Source organism: Sander lucioperca, chromosome 8 (assembly GCF_008315115.2).
Source record: "Sander lucioperca isolate FBNREF2018 chromosome 8, SLUC_FBN_1.2, whole genome shotgun sequence".
NCBI lineage: Eukaryota > Metazoa > Chordata > Actinopteri > Perciformes > Percidae > Sander > Sander lucioperca.
Genome location: NC_050180.1, coordinates 16,513,358 through 16,536,406, shown reverse-complemented (window position 1 = coordinate 16,536,406; position 23,049 = coordinate 16,513,358). Strand labels below are relative to the sequence as shown.

Here is a 23,049-nt window from a genome sequence, read left to right as displayed (position 1 = left end):
TATAAACATTTTGTAATATACACACCAGTTCATTAGGTACACCTAGCTCAAACTAACGCACTCTATGATTTACTGCAGGACTGATTTATTAGACTGTATTTCTTTTAGAGAAGTGTGCCTAAAAATTAACAACTGGGTGTAGATGTTGTATACGGAGAATGGCTACAGCACACTGCCATACAGAATGGGAGGGAGATTACTCAGAGTCAAACTGTGAGGGGATCTGACAGGCTAAGACAGTAAATACACCTAAGCCGACCATGTAACCCTCTGAACAGATTATATTGGCATTGTAATGTACAGGCATTTCAAGCCTTTTGGCACCAAAAAAACAAAGTTGAGAAGTTGAATACGATAATTATTAACAGTAATAGAAAAAAAAAAGAGGGTTAAGAACAAGAGCCAAAGAAAACGTCAATACATAACTGATATACAACACAGACATTCAGTCCCTGTTTTAGTTACAAACCTATCGTCCAGTTGGTATTTGTCATATAATACCTCATTGAAAATTTACTTGGTTTGTTCAATGCAACTAGGTTTGTGGTTCCAGAAGAAAATAAAAGACACAACAACAGAATAACAAGTGTAATTTGGTCTACTAGTTTTAATATACCATTGAAACCAAAGATATTTTGGAATCAGCCCCTGTACATTTATCCAACACAATGTCTAACATAACATCATAAACATCATAAAGTGTTAAAAGACATAAACATCTGAACCAAAGGGGGAAAACTATAAAGACTATAAAGACTAATCTCCGATGAGAAGAATGTAGGCAACAGTAGTGACAGACTACAATGTCTCTTAAGTGTAGATTAGGTTTTACCTTTGAGAGCATACTGTTAAACATGCTAATGTACCAGGTAACATCGCTGTGTCCCAATTTGATTTTAGGGTTCATGATGATCGCAATACAGAGATGGTGTCACAGATAAATGGTAGAATACAACAATCAGCTTTGTTGCAAAGAGAGGTGCGTGAATGATCCTAGTTTACTTATGATTTGTAGAGACTGTCAAGTCTCCTAACAGGATAACTGAGTGAGGCACTGAGTGACTGAGTTTTTTTAATTTTTATTCCATGTATCCAATAAGGGGCAAAAGATGGAACTGCTGCTTAATGTTGGGATTCCAGTTCCCGAAGCTTCATGTCATTTTATAATGAAATTGGAATGGAAACGTATAAAGTGTTGTTCAATATGCTTGTGTTTATCGAGTAAAGCTGTACTGATGCAAAGACTGCAGAATCAGAACAGTTTTGATTAGAAAACCAATGACAAACTGAAATACCAAGTCACATATGACCTCAAATGTCTATCAAATATCAGCAAAGCACGTAAATTCAACAAAAACACTTTACAACTTGCTGTACAAACGAGGCTTAACGTTGTTATACTTTTGTAAATTTTTCTATGATTCTTCATAGAAAATAAATACAAAAAAATGCTTTTATAAAAAAATCGACGTCCTCTCCTGCCACCCGAGAAAATTCGTTCTTCCATGACGCCTGAAACACTCTCTTTCGCTTTAGCTTATACGCAGCCGCCATCTTCTTCTTCTTCTTCTTCTTCTTCTTCTTCTTCTTCTTCTTCTTCTAACGAGAGCCGCCAGTCCCGAACAGACAAATGGGTTGTTATATTTACTTGCCCGACGTGGTGTTTTACTTGCCCCCGGGCCCATCGGGTAACTCTTATTGTTGAACCCTGGTGTTGAAAGTAACTGATGCCTCCTCCCAGGATCCACACACAGTCAGAGGTTCACATGTTTTGTTTGAGTTAATGCAGAAAATGATAACAGCATCTAACGCAAAGGGAATATTTTCAGTTCACGCTGAAATGTCTGTCGCTCAGTATGAGCAGTGATTAATAATGGTTACAGGAATGTGATGCACTGAACAGCAGAGCTGTTTCATCTGTCTATCTGTTACTATCCAGGTTTTGATGTCGGTAAAGGTTAAGTACCAGATCTCTGATTTCGTCTCGTTTCCTCCGCACCTGCTGCCGTGGAAACCAACGTTGTAGTTGTAGAGGGAGATCAAAGTGCACCACAGGGTCCTGAGAACAGAAGCAGAATTCCCCATTATTGTGTACATATGCCTATCCCACTGATCTAAACATAAAGATTTAATTAAAGCCGTTGCTGATCCAATATTACATTAAAACATGGCAGACTAGGTAAGAGCCCTAGAGATGCTGTCAAGTTCTTTACCTTCAAAAAACTCTCGACGTATTGCAGCAGGTAGAGGCCGCAGTCGCTGCTGTTGTCTTGAAGGGGAACTTGGCAGTGTGAGCTTTGCATCTGATCAGGACTAAAGTCCCTCGACGAACCACGACGGACCTCCCATTCTGACTGCAAGTACCTGAGGGACAAATACACATTATCTTACATCTATTTATAAACACACGCGGATGAACAGACGGATGGATTCAAAGTGTCATACTTACTCCCGTAAGAGTTTGAAGACCCGCTCATGAAGAGAAAGCTTGAGGGAATCCATGATAAGAATACACGGCCTAGAAAGAGGAGACGTACATCTGTCAATCAATGCTCTATGGTGTTTTTTGCTCCCAACTGCTCCTTCCAGGCAGCTCTGCGACTGCTGCCTCCAAGGCACCTAACCCTAACTTTAACCCTAACCATAACCAGTGCCTAATCCTAGTGCTAGTTTTTTTGCCCCCAACGGAGCAGCGCTGCCTGGAAGGAGCAAAAAACACCAATAAACTCAATCAATGCACTGTAGTAAATGTATACAAGACAGGTAGGTGTGAACGTGCTTTTGGACTGCATTGAATCAGTGTTTGTAGTATCTGTGAACATACTACTGCAGGACATACCTATATAATTTATATCCAGTGTTTGATAGGATACAAATGAATAGGAAGCCCAACTGAACCAGAATTGCTTTAAAAAAGGGCTTTAGTGGCCGGGTTGGGTCAGTGGGTAGAGCAGGCGCACATATACTTAGAGGCTTATGCCTCGACGCAGAGGTCCAGGGTTCGAGTCCAACCCGAGACGATTTCCTACATTCCTGTCTTCCCCTTCTCTCTCCCCTTTCCCACCTAGCTGTCCTATCAATTAAAGGCGGAAAAGCCCCAAAAAATAATCTTAAAAAAGGGCTTTATTTTTATATTTGAGTTTATATAACTATACTAAATAATGGTAGAGATTGTGTTAATATGATGTATAAACGTGTGAAGAACAGGACTGTTGACACATTTTCTCATTAGACTGCTCTTTAGATACACTGAAGCCAGCAGTAAATCAAATATTTCAATAGGGTCGGCATAAAACATAAAATGTTTAACACAAAAAGTGAAATCGTGCACACAACAAGTATGGACAGATTTTCTAGGGGGCTTCATGTGAAAAACTGCACCAGTTCTCATTCTCGTATAACAGGCAGCAGAATAACGTAACTGTGTACCGGCACACACTCACCTCTTACTGACAGTTTTCTTCTGGAAGGTCCGCTCTGTGCAGTTCTACAAACAAAGTAATAATTAGACGCAATTCGTTAAAAAAAAAAAACATTGTTATTCCTAGTGAGCACATAACAGAATCATTTCTTACCACTGGACCAGGTGTCGGGTCTTTGGTGGATTCTTCTTGAGGCTTTTCTAAAAAACACATGAAACCAACCCAACACCTTTAGCTTTGCAATCACAACATTAATAACGTTTTTAAAAAGTACACCAGAAACACAGGAAAATTGCAATGAAAAGCCACTGCATGCTGTTCGTTGATCCTGACAAAGAAGGCATGTATCATTTAGTCAAGCATACCTGTCTCTGTGTCCATGCTGTCACTGTGGTTTAATGTAGGTGGTGTGGATGGTGTCTCGGTGTCATCATTTGGGCTTTTAGACCCTTGAGCCACCTCTTGTTCCTGTAACTCGCCTGTCCCACCATGGTTCTTTCCTGTTTGCGAGTTTGTACCACTCCAGGCCTCAGATTTGGGCTTGTCCAATCCAGGAAAGCAGATGACAACTAAATACCAATGAGCCCTAAACAGACAACAAAGCAATGTGATATATAATTTGATTTATACAAAAAACCTCTGTAGAATACACATCTTCATGTATTTGGGGGTGGCAGTAGCTCAGTCAGTAGGGAGTTGGGCTGGGAACTGGAGGACTCGCTGGTTCAAGTCCCCGTATGGACCAAAGTACAGAGTGTGTATTCGTAGCTGGAGAGATGCCGGTTCACTTCCCTCCCCCCTCAACCGCGCTGGGCGCCGGTCCAGCACTGGCAGCCCACTCACTCTGACATCTCTCCATTTGTGCATTAAATAGGTCCTGAGCATGTGTGTATTTCAGGCCTGTGTGTAGTAAATTACTAACAGTGTAAATTCCCACTGGGGATCAATAAAAAGTATAAAAATGTAACTCACTCCTGATTGACAGGCACAAACAGGAAGTCTTTATTGAAGATGTCCACGTGTCGTGTCCACGTCTTCACCCGTTGGTGCCGCCTCTGCCTCTGACAGCTGGGTGCACAAAAAAATTAAGTTTTAACAGTGTTTCAGATAATACAAATACGTGTAGACACTTGGGAGTGGTGCTGAAAAGTCCCAAGTCTTATGTCACTCCAGTAAATACCAGGTCTGGACCTTCAAATATACCGAACTTTTGAGTTTTTTAAATTCTCGAGTCTCAAGCATTGTGTACCAAGAGCGCATCATGGGCAGTGCTGAGTGGAAGTTAAGCAATTTATTCTCCTTTTAACTTTCAAAAAAATAAGTTAAAGGCTACACTAAGCTGATAACTAATGAAACTATAGAGCGTTTTAATTTATTTATAGTGAGACTTGTGTTGACTCTAGTTATATATTCTTTTTTTTAGTATAACCACAAAAGTCGCGAACACATATGTATGTTGTATTGTGACAGTAGTAGAAATATGGACAATAACATATTTAGATTAATATGCAAAACAATTATTAACACTGTAATACTGTTAACGTTGGTTATGTCGTTTCCATTTTGATACCTGGCTGATAGTTTGGCAGTACTTAAAACACAAGAAGAAGAAAGATTTTGCAACTGTCAGACTCGAGCTTGCAAGGCTGTGGCTATTTCCTGGAAGCAGCACATAGGCAGACCATTACATACAAAATTTATAAAAGTCTCAACAGAAAAGTTTGGTTTTGTTCATTTTATGCCAGCACTACTTACGAGTCACTGGTGACGCCTTCACTGGCGTTGTCCCTCCGTGTCAGCTGCTTGTAGAAGAAGCTGCTGAAGACATGGGTGCGCTCGGCCACAGCAGCAGAGGCATTCTGGAGGAGGTATCTGGTTCAAAAACACATCCACACACATATATTCAAAGAGGATCCCTTCTCCACAAACCTTGAGGAACCAAAGTCAATTGAAAGCCATTTTTTTTTTTTATACATTACTTACTTGAGGTAAAAATCAATGATAACATCATTGAGAAAGTGCCCGCTGTCAAGGCACTGCAGGTCCTCCATTGTGACAGTTATTCCTCCTTTCAATGGCGGAGGAGGAAACTGGATCAACCTAAGCAGAGGTGGAAGAAAAGAAGAATGAGCCAGTTTACAATGACGGTAGTATTATAGATTTGTAACATTAAGGTACAGACTTTAGTGTCTCCTACTTATCTCACATTAAAATGATCTTATTGAGTTCCATGCAGTGAGAGTTTCCAGTTTTAAATTTGGGAAAAAGAGAGCACTGGTATTACATCGTTATCCTGTATTCAGCAAATACCATGAGGTGAGGTGTCAGAATCCAGAGAGAAAACCTTGGATCGCTATACTGTATTTGTATTCTTAAAGGAACTTAACTTAAAAGGACATTAGCTTATTCACCGTAACCCCCAGAGTTAGACAAGTCGATACACACCCTTCTCATCTCCATGCGTGTTGTAACTCTGTCTGACGTCCCCAGCATTTATTTGTATTGTGTTATTTGTACACCCTGTGACTATACAAATCATAACATGTAAACAGGAACATGTTGGCGTTATTTTGTCACTTATTCGGAGCAGTAGGCTTGTTGGAACCGGCTACCTCCAGGATCTGTGCTAGGCTTAGCTAGCGCTGGGGGCGTCAGACAGCGTTACAACACGCACAGAGATGAGAAGGGTGTGTATCGACTTGTCTAACTCTGGGGGTTATGGTGAATAAGCTAAAGTCCCAATAAGTCGCCATGTTCCTTTAAGAGTGAACTGCATTGGCTGCACAAATTTAGAAGCCACGTGCCAACCCCTGCTGCGCCAGGCTGCATTAGAAGCTGCATATATGATAATGTAGGTTACTTGCCTGCGAGCCAGGCCATGATGTTTAAATTTAGTCCATCTGGAATCTGGTTTACACAGGAACGCGGAGTAGGATCCTCTGGTTCTACGATGACACAGTGTGTATACAGGAGTGGGATCCTCCTTTTTCTTCTGTAGGAGGAAATTCATATCAAAGGAGCAAGATAATTTATTATTGCCAAGTGGTTCCCAACTAGAATGCCCACAAGGGGACACAAAATAAACCTTAGGGGTTGGAAGATGATTAACTGGAAGTGAAAGAAGAAAAAACTGTTTCTGCTGCCAACAGTTATGTTTATTTACTTTCCTCTAATTTTTGCTTTTGCTCTTGTGAATAAACACAATTTAAAGTTTTGGGGACTCTATAAATGATTCAAATATAGCAAAGAACTCTAAATTAAATGGTCACAACCTGTAAACATATGCAAGAGGTAGATACGGCTTTGTTTTAAAAGGTCGCAAGCCAAAACAACTTGCTAACAACTTACCTCAGAGGGATGTTCAAGGTCTTGTTCTTGCCGATCCTCCTCTGGTTTAATTTGGGTCCCTGTGTCTTGTTCTGTTGCTGTCTCCAGCTCGAGTACTGTCTCTTTCTGTGAATCACCCTCCAGCTGGATGTGTGGTGTGGTGCTTTCATCTGTATCAGAATATGGACCATCCTGGTCTGTGTCAAGTCTAGGGTCAGTGCTCTCCAGGCCCAGCAGAGACAGCAGGTGAGTGTCCAGTCCAGTTCTTCTAATCAGCTCTATGCTATCATCCAGAGAAAGAACAGGAGTGTAGAAGCCTTCCAAATAACTAACTTTGCCTGCACCATGGATGGATTCTTCATGTGCCAGACTGTTGAGACAGTCAATGTCCAGGAGGGAGCGCATTAAAGCCCCCTCCATTCCCTCCACAGGATTTGTCAGAGTCAGCAAGATGAAGGGGCTCACCTTGCCTATTAAAATAAAAAAAAATTATAACACCGTTACCATATACCTACGCAGATTAACACTGAGAATAATGTGACATAAACAATAAAACAAAGCTGCCAAGTTACATAGAAATCTATTCAATTAAATTTTATTTATAGTATCAAATCATAACAAGAGTTATCTCGAGACACTTTACAGATAGAGTAGGTCTAGACCACACTATAATTTATAAAGGTCATATAATAATATTCACCATTTAAAACTAACACTTCTGCCTTTTTTGACTTGACTGTGATCAGAATATAAGCTCATTTATCTTTGTCATTCATAAACATATCATTTTTCATAAAAATACAGTCAATTAGATTTAAAGTAAATGCAACCTAAATGCTACGTGTCTTCAAAAAAACATTGAGAAAAAGTAAGGCTGAAGTGTACTCTGAGCCTTCTGGTGGTCTCACCAGTGTTCATGGTTCCATCTTGTTTGACACACAGCTTGAGGAGGTCTCCCTCTAAAGCAGCTGCAGCAGTTTCGGACACACAAAACAGAAGGACGGCGGCGGGAAAAGGATCCTCGTCGCCTCTAAGGTGAAACTCCCGGTCCTCGAGTTCCTGCTGCTCCCAAACACTGTACCTCCTCAGGTCTTTACGCTCAATGATTAACATCACATCCACCTGTTTATCAGCGTCTGGGGAGAAAGAGGTGGTGAGGTTAGCTTAGCAGCTCGCAGTGTTAGTATCAAATGATGAAAACTGCCTCACAAACAAAAAAACAGGGATACACCTCACGTTTTAGCAGCAGTAAAAGCATTATATCAACTTCCATATGCAAAAAAAAGTCAATCCAATATCCTGCAGATTTAAGCCTCTGTGTGGCTATTCCAGTGGCCCTACCTAATGGCAATCCATCCAATAGTTCTTTCAGATATTTCAGTCTGCACCAAAGTGGTGGTCAGACTAATTGACAGACATTGCTATGCACATTTTTTGCTAAAAATATCGATATCAATTCTGTTGTGCAAAAAAATGTTGGATTGCAAAGCATGACTGACTATAGTCGCTTTCTGACCAAGTAGTTACAGGAACGTAGTTATAGGAAAAGTCCACTTCTAAGCAGATCTACTAACTACTCTCCCCTAAAACTGTTTTTTCCATTTACATTCGCACTGGCCAAGTGGCCATAGGAAGGGTAAGGGAGTGATGCAAGCACGGCAACGTTCTTTATAACGTTAAAATCAGAAAACAAATACACCAAAAAAAGTATGAACTAAATACTAAATCTAATGTATATCGCATATTTGTCATAATTTAAACAAGTCTCCCAAAGAGAAATGGGTATCTCTCTCCCCCGCCTCTGCCTGCGTGTGTGTGTGTGTGTGTGTGTGTGTGTGTGTGTGTGTGTGTGTGTGTGTGTGTGTGTGTGTGTGTGTGTGTGTGTGTGAGACAGCCGGCGAGGTGGAGTTTAACTCCGAAAAGACAGTTAACCACAGGTTCCTGTTAATCTTATGATGGACATGTGTTGTGATATTTAAGCAAACGAACCGTCAACGGCGAAATAAAAGCCTCTTATTTACGAGACCGGTCTGAGAGACCTCCAGCTTACAGCGGGGTCTCTGAACATGACTGGCCGAGCGATGATCTAGCGGCCCCGGCAGGCGCCTGCTGGCTGTCGCCTCACTTCATGGAGCTTCTGAACTCCGAAAACTTTGAAGCAAATTGTCAATTCAGTATCAATTTCGCAAGACTGCCTATATTCGAAATCTAAACAGTTGGTTTCTCGCATAAAACATTGTCAGAAGTGAAATTAGTGATGAATAAGATGGCGAAAATTGTTAACATTTTTCCATTGTGGGTCTGTCTGTACCGGGGAAACCCGACCCTCGTTGACCTAGGTTCATATGCTGAAAAGGGAACAGCGAAAAGACCCTGCCCTAAAGTAGGAGCTGAAAGAGTTACAGGAAGAGGAACTTAAAAATCCCCAAATCGGTCCAGTCGTAACATGAGAAAAAAAGGGTCCAAGGAATTTTACGTTCTAGGAACTGCAAAAATCCCTCCGGTCGGAAAGCGGCTATTGTCCTGTAAATGTTTGGGGAACTCTCTGAAGGTTCAGCTCAAGGCTAAAGTAATCAGGCATTCTTTCATTCAAGGTTATTTAATCGTGATTTGTTTTTCAGAAACAAACTTGTACTTTCGAGAAAATGTATCTACAGCAGAACATTGTTTTCCAATACTAATATGCAACCTATTTTGTTTAACAAAAGACACTTCTTACACACACATGGCCAAGATCAAATCTCAAGGAATAACCACCTTAGTTCCCTGAAGGGAAATTTCACAGGCTCAGAGGGAGAAAGTGCACTAGGGCCTTGAGCGCTAATCCAGGAACACACACACACACACACACACACACACACACACACACACACACTTTAGTATCTGAAATAGACCACTAAGATGGGAGTAGAAGGTGTGCAGACGGCATGACCAAAACAAGGAGGTTCTACGATCCAGGGGTTAGGGTTAGGTACACTCAAGTATAATCATAAACTGTGATTATACTTCAGTGTACTTGACACCAAAGTTAAAAAAAAAATCTATTCACATCATTACCTGTCAGTGGTATGATGATTTCTTGGTCTGCTATCTGTGAAAGAAGAGTTGAAACCGTGTTACACTTCATGTCCTGAAATGTGATACGAATACTGAAATATGACATATTTGTGGTTTATACAAGTTACCATGATGTCTCCATTCGCTTTCCCTTTGTAACCTCCGCAGTGCAGCGTGGAGAAGGAGTAGTTTATACTGGGGATGGGAGAAACTACCACTGAACCAGGAACATCTACAACTACATGCAACACCTGCAACACACAAACATACACACACAGTTAGGAGAAAATGGGGCTAACAGTAATACATAACAGTACAATAACCTCCAATACTACAATGAGACGGAGCTGTAAGGTCAAGCAAAACAGTTTAAACCAATATTTTCATAAATATCGTTATTTTTCCTTTTTCAATATTTTGAAGCCACCAAGTGTAGGATTTAAAACTTTCTTACTATGGTGCCATCTAGCGGTAGTAACATCAATGACAGCTGCAGTTGACAGCAATGCACGCTATGACTTTTTGGTATCTTGTTATCAAAACATCTCTCTCAATAATATCTTGTAAGCATGAGCGGAAATGGGGGGCTAAAAATTATGTAAATATTTCTGATTAAAAGGTAGAACTCATAGTAAAATGAAGCTCATATGAAGCTCCTGTTAGCTCAAGCTTTTGTGACTGCAGGCCTCTGCCACTGATCCTTCAACAACATGATTTTTTTATATATAGTCAAGCTTTAAAACTTTGAGGGGTGCACTATCCTGCAAACATGCAGGCATTATAAACACAAGAAATGTATCTTATCATTTTTGACAGGTTTCGACAGCCAAGGAGAAACCAATCACCACAGTGGTAAAAACTAGGGGTGTAACGGTTCACAAAATTCACGGTTCCGTTCGATACGAGACAGTGGTATCACGGTTCGGTACGCTTTCGATACAGCAAAAAGAAAGAAATTCCAGAGAAATTTACTTGATTTTTACTAATTTTTAATTTATTAAAACTAACATAAAGTATGAGCTTTTTTTTACTTTGAACAAAGACAGAGCTATACTTGACCCACCTTCTGGGGTGTCTTCTTAGCAGCATATAAAACAAAAACAGCTCCATATAAAAAAAATATACACGTTACAGTCAGGTAGCTTTGTGTAGCCCTTGACGTCCATCCGTCTGCTGTTAGAGCAACAGCTGGTGCTTCGGAATATTGGTTCTCTATTTGGGCTTTTGTTTTTTTGTAAAAAGCAAGAATTACGGTCTGGCTGAAATGGGCTCGTGAAGGAATAGTGTAACTGGGCTCAATTACTTTAACCATGTTCGTAAAACCTGCGTTTTCCACTACAGAGTAGGGTCTCATATCCTCCGCTATAAATGTACCAATCGCTGCAGTGATGTCTTTTGCCCTGTTTGAATCAGTTGGAAACTGCTGCTTAAATGCTGCGGGGATAGTTTGTAGCGTGCATGTTGCTTCTTGTTTTCGTCTAGTTCCAGTTATTGACACACTGAGGTGATGTCGGCGTAAATGAGTTGACATTAGGGGTGGTACGGTTCATGAAAAAACATCCGAACTGCTCGGTTCGGAAACATTTTGGATTTCATGTTACCTATTATGACAGCGGAAATAAAACAATAGATAGAACTGCCACTGTGTGCATGTATTGTGCAACATGCATTCAATATGCTAATTTTAGCTATATATCATATGCTGAAGTATATTTCTGGAGTGTTAAAGATTAAAAGAAAAAATAACAAGAACCGTACAGAACCGAAAACCGTGACCCAAAAACTGTGATACGAACCGAACCGTGGATTTTGTGAACCGTACCACCCCTAGTTGACATGTTTGTAGTATTCCCACTGGTGTAGACTATTCTCGTGTAGCAGATGCGACATACCGTTGTTTTTTTTATCCACCACTCTCTTGCCATCACCCTCATAACTTACAGGGAAACCAAAGTGGCTCCAAACGCCAGACCTGCTGGTTATTGGAGGATCTACTAATTCTGGTCTGGTAATAGTCGCATTAACGTTACTAGCCACATTGCAACGAGCTAGTTCAGCATAGCATGCCTGACTGGAGTAGAGTGTTTTTCTTTGGGAGCGGGAAGGGCAGACAGCGTTGCCCGTTAGGTTGTTTGGGCTGCCTTGTTGAGTGCAGCAGCACTGAGAACATTATATTTCACACAATTTAAGCTCTTGAATGAAAAATTGAAAAATGAAATAGGATTCGTCCAACGAAATCGTTCGGTTTGTAATGCGTACCTAATCGAAAGCCTCGTACCGAACGGTTCAATACGAATAAGTGTATCATTACACCCCTAGTAAAAAGTATTAACTAGTTCAGAATAATCTCAATTTTCCTTTTACTATATCCCAAAATCCATATCTGCTCTGCTCTTGTTGGGTCAAATACAAGACTAAGTTGTCACACAGTAACATTCTTGATCTTTTATGAAACGCGTTTCTGTTGTATCAAACATAATACAGGGACACATTCTGCCAACCTGCATGTCCTGTATGTCAGAAGCTTCTTGCCGTTTGGCCACAGCTTCCTGCGAGGATTGTCCCTGTATTACTGTGTCTCCCACAGTGATCAGTCTTTGGGCCGCTGGGCTGCAGCGCTGAGGAACGTTACCGCTCTCCTCATCATCACTGGACAGCACAACTGAAATACAACCAAGAAGAAGAACAACACATCAGGCCCAGTGTGAATTATACTTGGAAGTTATGCTAGTTACTGCTTTCAAAGACAAGCACACACATGCACTTAATTGACACTGCATAAAGGAGAGGTAATGGGCTTTCAAAGGAGAGGACAGTAGTAATCCTAAAAAAGACATGTGGGTAGGCTAAAATATAGTTTATGTGCAAAAATTAATATCAGCCAATATATCATTATCTGAATAATTTAAAGCTATAGTGCACTATTTTATATTCACGAACGTCCGTTACATTCAAGCCATTGTCAAATGAGTTGATACAAAGCTAATTTAGCCTATCAGCTCCATAAAACTCTATTTCTAAGTATGGCTATGTTTACAAAATGGTGTAGTCCGGCAACATTCGCTCACAGTAGCACAAGTGATGAGTTTTACGTCACCGCTGAGTAGCAGCGTTCAGCTTTGGAGACAAAGAGGACTGCACTAGCAGGTGAAGGCATGGCTGAAAACTAGGGCTGCACAATATATCGTTTTTTTATCATTATTGCAATATCAACTGGTGCAATATACACATCGCAAAAGGCTGCGACATATCGCAAAAGACACTCAGAGAATTTATTTTGTGTTAGTTGAAAGAAAATTTCAGTAGAACACTGCACTTTAAAATGTAACTGTCGTTCTTTCATGTCATATCTTTTATATTCATTTCAATGTTCAATTTGTTCAATAAAATAATGTTGGAAATTATTTCCTTTTGATTTGTTTTAAATTCAACAAGTACGTTGTTGTATTTTAGCTAGGGAAATGCAATTAATTGAATTTCGATTTCGACTCCAAATGATCACCAAAATAGTACAAATGGAGAAAATTATTGCAAGATTATTTTGCCATGTTCTGTTTTGCAAGAACACTCTTAATTTGTCTTGTGTTCTGAATGACACGCGCACATCCGCCCCTCCCGAAGCCATAAACTCTCTCAGCCTATACAGTCAGGGTGGCAAGTCGTGTGCATATCATCTGCTGGAATTTAAAAACTCAGCGCAAGTTTGACCGGGACAGTCCCGATTCTGAGTTGCATGTCCCGAGTCCCGACAAAAGTCAAAAAAAGTGTCCCGGTTGTAGCGATTACATAGCCGACGTGGTCTTATTATAGCCCGATCATTAACTAAACCCATGTAGAAAGACTAATAAAGCATCCAGTGTATGATTTTAATAATAACGTGTGTGTGTCAATCAATCGTAGCGATCTGCGTCTGCATAATCTGTGCAGCCAGCGTTACAATGTATTTGTCAACATTGTCGCAATGCCTCTTCTTATCTGTCTTGTTTTAACCAGTCCCTCCAGGTCTGCTGGAAAGTCAGCGGACGAGCGCTGGGTGGAAATGTTCGCGCATTTCAAAAGCAGGGAGATTCCTCTCTCTCCCCTTTCATGTCTAAGCTGTCCTATCCAATAAAGGCCTAAAATGCCAAAATAAAAAAAATCTGTGCGCAATTTCACAGTAGGCTTTCAGCCAACAAATTGATTCTTGAGCAAATTCACTCCTCTAAATACTGTATAAGGAATTAATGTTTCCAATAGGGAAGCTATCTGCTCTATCAAATGAGATTACATTTGTGTGTGTGTGTTGTTGGTTAGAATAACACTGGTAACACTTTATGGTAAGGGTAGGCCTACATGAATTATCAAATTCTGATTTGAACACAACTTGTGCATAATGATGTACCCACCTTACCTAATGCTTTAGTTGATGTGTTGTTCATGCATGAGGTCATGAATGAGAGGCTATGAACTCATGTCAATTCCTGATGATTCATAAGATATAAAAGAATGAAGTAATGCACAAATCATGAATTAATTCATGCATGAATTAAAAAATGAATGTACCCTTACCATAAAGTGTTACCATAACTTTCAATATTGACCAAAATATTCGTGATTATTATTTTTTCCATAATCGCGCAGCCCTAATTTTAGCAGAATACTGAAAGTCATATCGTGATGCCCTACTGAAAACTGAAGATTATGTGGCATGCTGTGCTTTTGTACTCACTGGGTTCAGAGGGGCTGGTTGTGTTTGTGTTGTCCTGGCTAGATGAAAGACTGGGAGTACCAATAAAGTCTCCAGCTTCCAAATTAGGACTGATGATTGGGACCAGAACTTCTGCTTGATCATCTGCTCCTACCGCAAACTGTACAATGGTACGATCCAGGCTCCCCAAATCTCCGTCTTCTCCACTTTCTTCCAGACAAGTACGTGTAGGGGCCGGTCCTCCATCTCTTCTGTCTTCTCCAGTGAGGCGTAGCACACTCTCACGGTGGAGTTTGGGGCTGCCTATCCCATTGCACTGGGAACCTGCATCCTTTCTTTTCCTCTTCTGTTGAGACAGCACAGAATACAGACCTCAATTTAGGTGCGAGTTCATCAGACAACTCATTCTGGTCTGGAAAGAGCCACAATGCTTGCACTGCTGGAGATCAGCAGTGAGTTGGAAAGTACTGATATCAAGAAAGAGGATTGAAAGAAGAGCTGCAACAGCGATGCATTTTAAAACTTATTTGGTCAATTAACGTTTTAAGCCTTTTATAGGAAAAAATAAAAAGTTTACTCCTTGGTAAGAATCGCTGTGACCCTGTATAGTACTCACCACACTGTGTTGTACTTCTTCTTCTGGATCAGTCCACTTATCCTTAATGCTGGCTGGGGAGAACTCATCACATCTTCCTGTATCCTCGGCAGGCTCCCAGCTCACAGACAACCCACAATCTGTATGAGACAGAGAATCAATCAACCTGTCATGCTAAAATACAGTACTGACAACCAGGCCACTACTACTACTACTACTACTACTTCTCTGAGGAAAGAGAAAAGAAGACGTGTTTGTAAGGGAGAAGGTGATTAAATTCTGCAGTGTTTGATCTTACAGAACTATAAAGGATAGCATCTGTTTATTTACTCTGGAAGCAAGGCCGGGAGTATCAATAAATCTTTCCCATTGCGAGAACCCGTATATTAAAAAGAAAATAGGAAAGAAGGTCAGGGGAAAGCAGGAAAATGTAAGCATGGTGCTTTCCGAGTCGTAACATAAGTGATAAAGTCAAAGCTTCAACTACAACTAACATCAGAATAACTCAGTGAAGTACAATGGATGTGGAGAGCAGCAGGACATCAGCAACTGTGTCTGAATACCTTCATGTTTACACACCTACAACTTCAGCAAATTTGAAGTGGTCTCCGTTGTCCTTTCCTATTATCACCTCCTTGATATCTTTGCTTTCTTCTATGTCCTCTCCATCATCAACATTTTGTGACCTTCTCTTGAGTCTTGACCTGAAGACAAAATGATTAACACAATGTTCTGATTATGTTGTGCAAAGCCACATGAAGTAGTGTAAAACTTTAAATTCTCAAAACGTACCTAATCACGATACATGTATTCATTCAAGATACATAACAAAACAAATGCAGAAACACATATTTGAACTAGAATCTCAAGTTGCAAAATCTTTCTGTGTCATATAATTCCAAATAAAATCACCAAGTTTCTGCCTGGAAAATCTAGAGATAGCCAAGGATTAATGGAGCCAAACTCCATTAAAAGGTCATTTCTCCTTAAACTTATCAAAAAACAAATTACCCTAATAAAGAATACCTCCTGTTTTTGTGGAAATTTTTGTTCATTACAGGTCTATGTGAAAAACCACCACATTATCCTGACAATTTAGGTTTATTTCTTACCAGTACAACATCATTTGTAAGACAAAGAGACAGCTCTTTCTGCAAGTGGGTCCCATTTTCTGTCTCATTATTTACAACCAGGCATTTAATGGTGTGATTCTCTTTTCTCCTCAGCAACTGTCCATCTATGTGAGTAGTATTATTATTATTATTATTATTATTATTATTATTATTGCAGAGATACTGCAAGTCCCCCTGGAATAAAGCTGTGCTGTGCAGGAGCCACAAGTGGAACACCCTGGAACCCAGAAAGCCTTAATGCCATACTCTATTACAAAAGAAAGGATTGTATGCATGTAAATGTCCTTAGCACCATAAAACGTTCAAAACATACTTATTGTTATTAACACCAAAGTAGGAATTGGGAGAAACTGTTTCAATAATGCAGTGGGTGATCAGCTTTCACTGGAGTATATTGACTGCCACATTGGGACACCTCACCCATTAGTGGGGTATTGATTAAGCATGAGAGGAAAGTACAGACGTGGGGTTATGTGTTGCACTTTCATATGTCCATAAGGTTGTGGCAACAAATCTTCAGGAAGTCATTGCCCCCGGCCAAGAAATAGTCCGGCACATTATTGCAACTTGTTCATACAGTACACTTCGCTTTTTGTACGAATTTGAAAAAAAACTGTTAATTAGTGGCATTTAGAGGAGCCAAGTTTTGTTACATACGGACAAAGCCAGGCTAGCTGTTCCCCCCCGTTTCCAGTCATGCTAAGCTAACTGGCTGCTTTATGTAGCTTTATATTTATAAGAAAGATAAGACAGTGGTATCAATGTTCTCCTCCAACTCTCAGCAGGAAAGCAAAAAAGCATATTCCCTAAAATGCTAAACTATTCCTTTAACAGGGACATCCTACCTTTGAGTGGGTGAGGAGGTGGTTTTCTGGTTACATTTAGGGGTTACACTCTTGTTTTTATCATTCCTGGCCTCCCTCTGACTGGACTTCATGTCTCTGCAGATCAGGGGTTCCTCTCTACATCGACCACTCTCTCTCTGTGTACTTGACACTCGTCCTCGACTCATTCTCATCCTTTCTATATAAGCCTTGCCCAGTTCTGTCTCTAGGACATCGGTCAGGATCAGGCGGGGCTTTCTCCTACAGGATGAAACACAGAAGCAATTATTAGCAACCTTCCTAGAGCAGTGTCTCTCGACTCCACAACATATTTTCCTCTCAAGGTATTCAAACTTATAGCTCATCTACTATCGCAGTAGGTAGCGGTCAGACTTTGGATATACCAGCTGATGGAGAGGGAGGGGTGTAGATAAGCCATGTGTGCAGTCATGATAAGCTTGGCCTTGAGTCATGGTGCTTTAGTTTTCTTTAAGCAGGTAATATGTCATATTTTCTCAAATTAAAAGGCTATAACTGTGGCCGGGTTGGATCAGTGGCAGAGCAGGCGCACATATACTGAGAGGTTTATGCCTCAACGCAGAGGTCCAGGGTTCGAATCCGACCTGTAACAATTTCCTGCATGTCTTCCACCTCTCTCCCCTTTCTCACCTAGCTGTCCTGTCAAAAATTAAAGGCGGAAAAGCCAATAACTGGTTGAAAGACCCAATTTTTATGAAACATGGTGGGAATGAGGAGTCGTGGTTTCACAGGTTTCTGTATAATCTGCGGAGACAGCGTGATACTTGCATGGATGGAGTTGCTTCACCTTAAACAGCAACAGCAATGCCATGTGTAAAAAGCTGTTTAAATTCTTGTGGGAGGGGAGTTTCTTTTTTTTTTTTTTTTTTTTACAGTTAGACAACACTAAAGATTCTGAAAACAAATAAAGCAAGACAGAAGTGAAAAGAATCACTTTATCCACCATTGGTATTATAGAAGGCAAAATGGTGTGCAATTCACAGTGCAAGTATTAATGAACTTAATAACACAATGTTGACACGTGCGGTATATGCTGGACAAAAAAGGCAATGTTATTCAGTCACTGTACAAATAAATTTACCCCAGTTTCAAACATTTGGAAAGATGATGCCTTTTCAAATAAAGTTACCTCTCACCAATTAAAATGCAAAATGCAAAATAAAAATAAAAACAGCACCTGTAAATTACATGCATACAGTCATCAAATTAAAAGGAAACTGAAGGCGGTGTATTATGTGTAAAAGACAATTTGAGCTATATACACACACACTAGGAATTCATTTGTTACATTGAACACCAAAGGCGCAGCCTATATTCCTGCTTTAGATGTTCAAAGGCTTCAGAAATGTTTGATACTGCTTATGAAAATGAACACTGCTGTAAACCACTTTAATAAGACTCAGACTTAATATTCAGGGTGAAAGCCCCATCTTATGAAAGCTGCAATCAACTACACAGTAGGGCTGGGCGATATGGCCTAAAAATAAAATCTCCGATTTTATTTTTTTTAATTCGATTTACGATTTTTTTTCTGATTTTCCCCCCTACATAATAAAGCGACCGCTTCGGTGATTGTTCTCCACCAGATTCATCTTTCCTGTCATATGCGGTGCCTTGTGCAAAGGATTCGGCTACAGTTAGCTGTTTTTTAGCTAAGGTTTGTTGGTCACTGCGGTTTTGTTCGTCTCGGAGAGACTGGGATTTTTCATATTCGGCTGGATGTCTCTGTTTCAGGTGTTGGAATAGGTTTGTGGTGCTGCTGCCTTTGACTGTGATGGGCTTTAGGCAAATGTTGCAGCGTGGGGTCTCTTGCTCCACGTCTGTCGCAGCAAACCCATACCAGTTCCAAACAACAGATGATTTTATTCCTTTCTTGGGAACAAACTTCCCACTCTCACCGGTAGCCATGTTGTCGCTTGCTGTTGCTGTTTCATGTGTGCTATGATGTTGTTGTTGTTGTTGTCGCTTGCCATACTGCTATGTGAAACTAACGCTACGGAAGCTCAGGGGAGCCAAAAATGCGCCATTACACAAAAACTCGATTTACTTATTTTTTAAATCGCCCGCGACAAAAAACTCGAATTAATTCATTCAATCGATTTTTCGCCCAGGCCTACTACACAGGAAAGGGCATTTGTATAGCACCTTTCATCAACAACAAGCCAAGGCAATTCAAAGTGCTTTACATAAGACAGAAAGACAGAAGGAAAAGACTCTGTAGCCAAATGGTTAAAATACCACATTACCGCAATGGACCTTTGCATGTCTGTCATACCCCTCTCGTTCCCTCACATTTCCAGACTGCATCTTCACTGTTAACTTGCCAATAATAATAATAAAATAATAATAAGCTAAACAAAAGTAGGCATATCAAACATTGGAATAAAAGTTGCAATACAACATATGATTAAAACAAATGTATAAATAAATAAAACAATAAAATGTAGTGACAAACAGAAAAGTTTTAAGCCCTGATTTAAAAGAACAGAGTTAGAGCAGAAGTTTTCTGGGAGAAGAAGAAGCTGCCTCTGGGTGTTGACAGGGGGCCACTGTACGAGGCAGAGCCAATGATTTAGTTGAAAAGAAAAAAATAAAGTTTAGCGAAGACATATTTGTGTTTTGTTTTAACTGATAGGCAGAAAAATTACCAGGTATTTCAAACTGCATTCAACAGCCTAAAAAGTCTTACCTGGCCATTTCCAATGTTGCATGCTTGTGATCAAACAGCATGGAACCATTTTTATGCTGTGAATCACGATGTCTGCGTTTGCAATCTGCAAATGTAGTCCAGGAAACCTGGTAAGCCAAGGAAACGGTGTGAGCCTCAAGAATAATCCAAAATAGCCATGGACAGAGAGCAAAAATATTGCTGTACCTGTCTTTCTAATTTCCCATACTTTGATGAAAGACATGGAACGGAGATTTTGAGTGGGTTATCCATCTAAAATTCACAAGGTGGTTAGTTACCATGCTTTTGTGAAAAGACAAGCATCAGCCAAAGGCATGTAAACTCTTCCTTAGATTTGCAAAAACAGCAAGTGCAAATGAGCAAAGCTTGTGACTTTGATCTGTAATCCACTATGTTGAAATTACTTTTCTACGTGATGCAGGCATGTGGTCGCAGCTTTTTAGCCAAACTGGTATTAAAGCAGCGAACATTAATTAGTTAATTGATTGGTCGATCGACAGGTAATACATCTGCAACTATTTTGATGATTGATTCATCTTTTTAAGTAATGTATTAGGCGTAAATACTAACATTACCTCGTTTCAGCTTTCCAATTCTAAAGATTTGCTGATTTGCTTCATCTTTGTGTGATGGTAAATTTAACAATGTTAGGTTTTTGTCTGTTGGTCAGACAAAACAAGCAATTTGAAGGCATCAACTTTGGTTTTACACAATTTTAACAGACAAAAGTTTCTGTACATTTTATAGGCTGCACAATTAACCGAGAAACCGTAACTGTAGCATAGTAGCAGCTTTGACTATGCAAAGCAACGTTAGCAATCAAGCAATCACAGAGCAGATCTGTGTGTAAGCAAGCACAAGGTAGAGCCATTAAACAATCACAATGAGCTTGTGATCAACATAAAATTAGCACAATTTATGATGGCAACCATAAAGCAAGCATCACTACATTATGTTGCCAGGATGAGAAAGCAATTCATGCTGCACACTAAAAGCTCATATGTAGGTCATGAAAACATAGTTCACACATACCAAGTTATTCTTGTCAACATTAAATGGAATAGTTAAGGCTCTTCTTCGCTCCATCATGGTCCACAATTTGGTAAGGCACAGCAAGAAAACTGCAAGAAACACATTCAAAAATGATATGAAAATTATAAACAATCTCTGTCACAGCAAGTACAACTTTAAACATGTATAATATAAAACAAGGACTATTTTCTAAGCAATAACCAAGGTATAATTGTTTGATACGTAAAAAGGTCCCATATAACCTAGGTGTCTCGATCAAGTAATTTAAACCAACATGCATTTACAAAAACGACAGGTACTACTAATTATATCAAGAGTAACAAATCAGGAGATAAAACCTTAAGGGTAAAAAATCAGGGTAGTAACCTGAAAGCAGAATGACTGTCTCTTTAAGCTGATGTTAATCAGAAATAGCTTTATTGGCCAAGTATGTGTATACATACAAGGAATTTGACTCTGGTTTTTCATTGCTCTCAATGGACATACACAGAAAAAGACATACAGCTAAAACAAGGACAACAAGGCTGGACATGGTAAACATTTGACCTAGGGCTGGGCGATATGGAGAAAATCAAATATCACGATATTGTTGACCAAATACCTCGATATCGATACCGCAACGATATTGTAGTGTTGACCATTGGTGCTTTTACAAAATATTTACACAATGAGATTTTTGATCATCATAATCATCAGTAATGTGGATATAATGACTAAGTGGGTAAAGGCAAATAATAGAACAGTTACAACAGTCTGGTAAGTTCAGAAAATGAAAGAAAATGAAATCACTTTACTGTAATGCAGCCTTTAAAACCAGGAAAATACAACACTTATGCCATATTACGATAGCCAAAATCTATGACGATAGCTAGTCTCATTTCATGATATCAATATAATATCGATATATTGCCTAGCTCTAATTTGACCACTATGCATCGATATAAATACGAATATATATATAAATCCAATTCATTGGACAACGATACAATATTTGCTGATATCACAAAGTCTGCCACGATCGATATGAGACGATATCATATGCCCATTAAACACAATCAGTTGCATTTAAATTACCTCACAAAAAGCAACTAAAATAGGATTTAACTATTTTATTACTTGGCTCTTTCTGACATTAAGAAAATAATCAATATAAAGAATCAGAGTGCAAAGGTTGCTGGAAAAAACAGGTTGCTTCATGTATGCATGACGTAGATGGATACAGCGTGCTTGCATTTATTTGACAGTGACGAAATGTACATGTTAAAATCCGGTGTGTATTTAAACTATTAAATATATAATTAACAGTTACAATGTTTGTTGCATAGATAGCACGTGTAACGCCAACTTACCTATTTAAAACAGGCCATTGATATTATTAGTCATTTTCATGCACGACCCCGCAACAACCCTCTGTTTTTAAAGTGTTTTTTCTCCAAGTGCCTAGACACAACAGAAAGTGAAAATCCCTGGTTTGCTAGCGCTAGCGTTAGCCGACAGTTAGCTTGTTAAGGCTAGCTTGTCTATGATGCTGGCTAAACGTAGCAAGGCTAAAGCTTACCCTAGACCGGGGCTTCTCTCGATATCAACGGAGAATATAAGTAGATTGCAGACAACTATTTTCACACGGACGTTTGCACCAACACCTTGCAAACAGAGTGGTATGAACACATTTTGCTGGGCTCGATTCTGTACTTCACAGGCGCTTCAATGTTTCTTGGCAACATCCGGTGAAGACCGGAAGTGCATCAGGAAAAAGAGCGAGATGAACAAAGAGTTCACAGATTGTTCCCGCGCACAATTACTGTCCTTTATCTAAGTAAATTTACTTAAGAAGCCTACTGCACTTTTACAGTAGAGTTTTGAGATGCTTGTATTTTACTTGAGTATTTAAATTTCCTGGCACTGTATATTTATACTCCACTACGTTTTGGAAGCCATTGTTGAACTATTTACTCCACTATAAATTGTATTGGTAACTTTTATTTAATCTACATTTTGTTACTAATATAATCAGATTAATAATACAAAATATAATCAACAAACAAATTATATTTATATCAAGATAAGGTATTTTAAAATATATTTTATATAAATACATTCAGACTCTTTAATACAACATCATAATGTAGCACTGCTAGCTGTTTCTGCAATATGAGCCATCACTGGACAATATTCTGCACTACACTTTATTATTTATTACTCTGTGTTACCTCCAACTGTGCAATATTTCATTTCTATTCATCT

The 23,049-nt window shown here is 39.5% G+C and overlaps 1 protein-coding gene across 5 annotated transcripts; it reads right to left on the bottom strand.

Annotated features, from left to right (window-relative positions):
- Positions 1-1,586: 1,586 nt before the first annotated feature.
- On the bottom strand, positions 1,587-22,562 carry senp7 (SUMO specific peptidase 7). 5 transcript variants are annotated; one of them, XM_031292810.2, is made up of 24 exons: positions 22,364-22,557; positions 22,155-22,245; positions 20,806-20,894; positions 19,960-20,025; positions 19,774-19,880; positions 17,067-17,306; positions 15,668-15,792; positions 15,110-15,228; positions 14,515-14,839; positions 12,308-12,468; positions 9,935-10,057; positions 9,807-9,840; positions 7,658-7,885; positions 6,771-7,219; positions 6,287-6,414; positions 5,406-5,522; positions 5,178-5,294; positions 4,395-4,490; positions 3,788-4,008; positions 3,576-3,622; positions 3,444-3,487; positions 2,450-2,518; positions 2,214-2,364; positions 1,587-2,059 (listed from the first exon to the last, which is right to left on the bottom strand). In XM_031292810.2, the coding sequence occupies exons 3-24, from the start codon at positions 20,860-20,862 to the stop codon at positions 1,922-1,924; spliced, it is 3,162 nt and encodes a 1,053-aa protein (XP_031148670.1). In that variant the 5' UTR covers positions 20,863-20,894; positions 22,155-22,245; positions 22,364-22,557; the 3' UTR covers positions 1,587-1,921. The 5 variants fall into 5 exon arrangements, with proteins under 5 accessions (XP_031148670.1, XP_031148601.1, XP_035860228.1 ...); XM_031292741.2 differs by lacking the exon at positions 22,155-22,245 and having other exon boundaries at positions 22,364-22,562; XM_036004335.1 differs by lacking the exon at positions 19,960-20,025.
- Positions 22,563-23,049: the final 487 nt, after the last annotated feature.

Excerpts from the sequence above, each read along its gene's own strand:
- senp7 (XM_031292741.2), bottom strand. The coding sequence starts at position 20,862 with ATGATGGAGCGAAGAAGAGCCTTAACTATTCCATTTAATGTTGACAAG. Across the intron at positions 12,469-14,514 it reads AACCAGCCCCTCTGAACCCA|TTGTGCTGTCCAGTGATGAT; the intron begins GTGAGTACAAAA and ends GTTGTATTTCAG. Across the intron at positions 10,058-12,307 it reads CTGACATACAGGACATGCAG|GTGTTGCATGTAGTTGTAGA; the intron begins GTTGGCAGAATG and ends TGTGTGTTGCAG.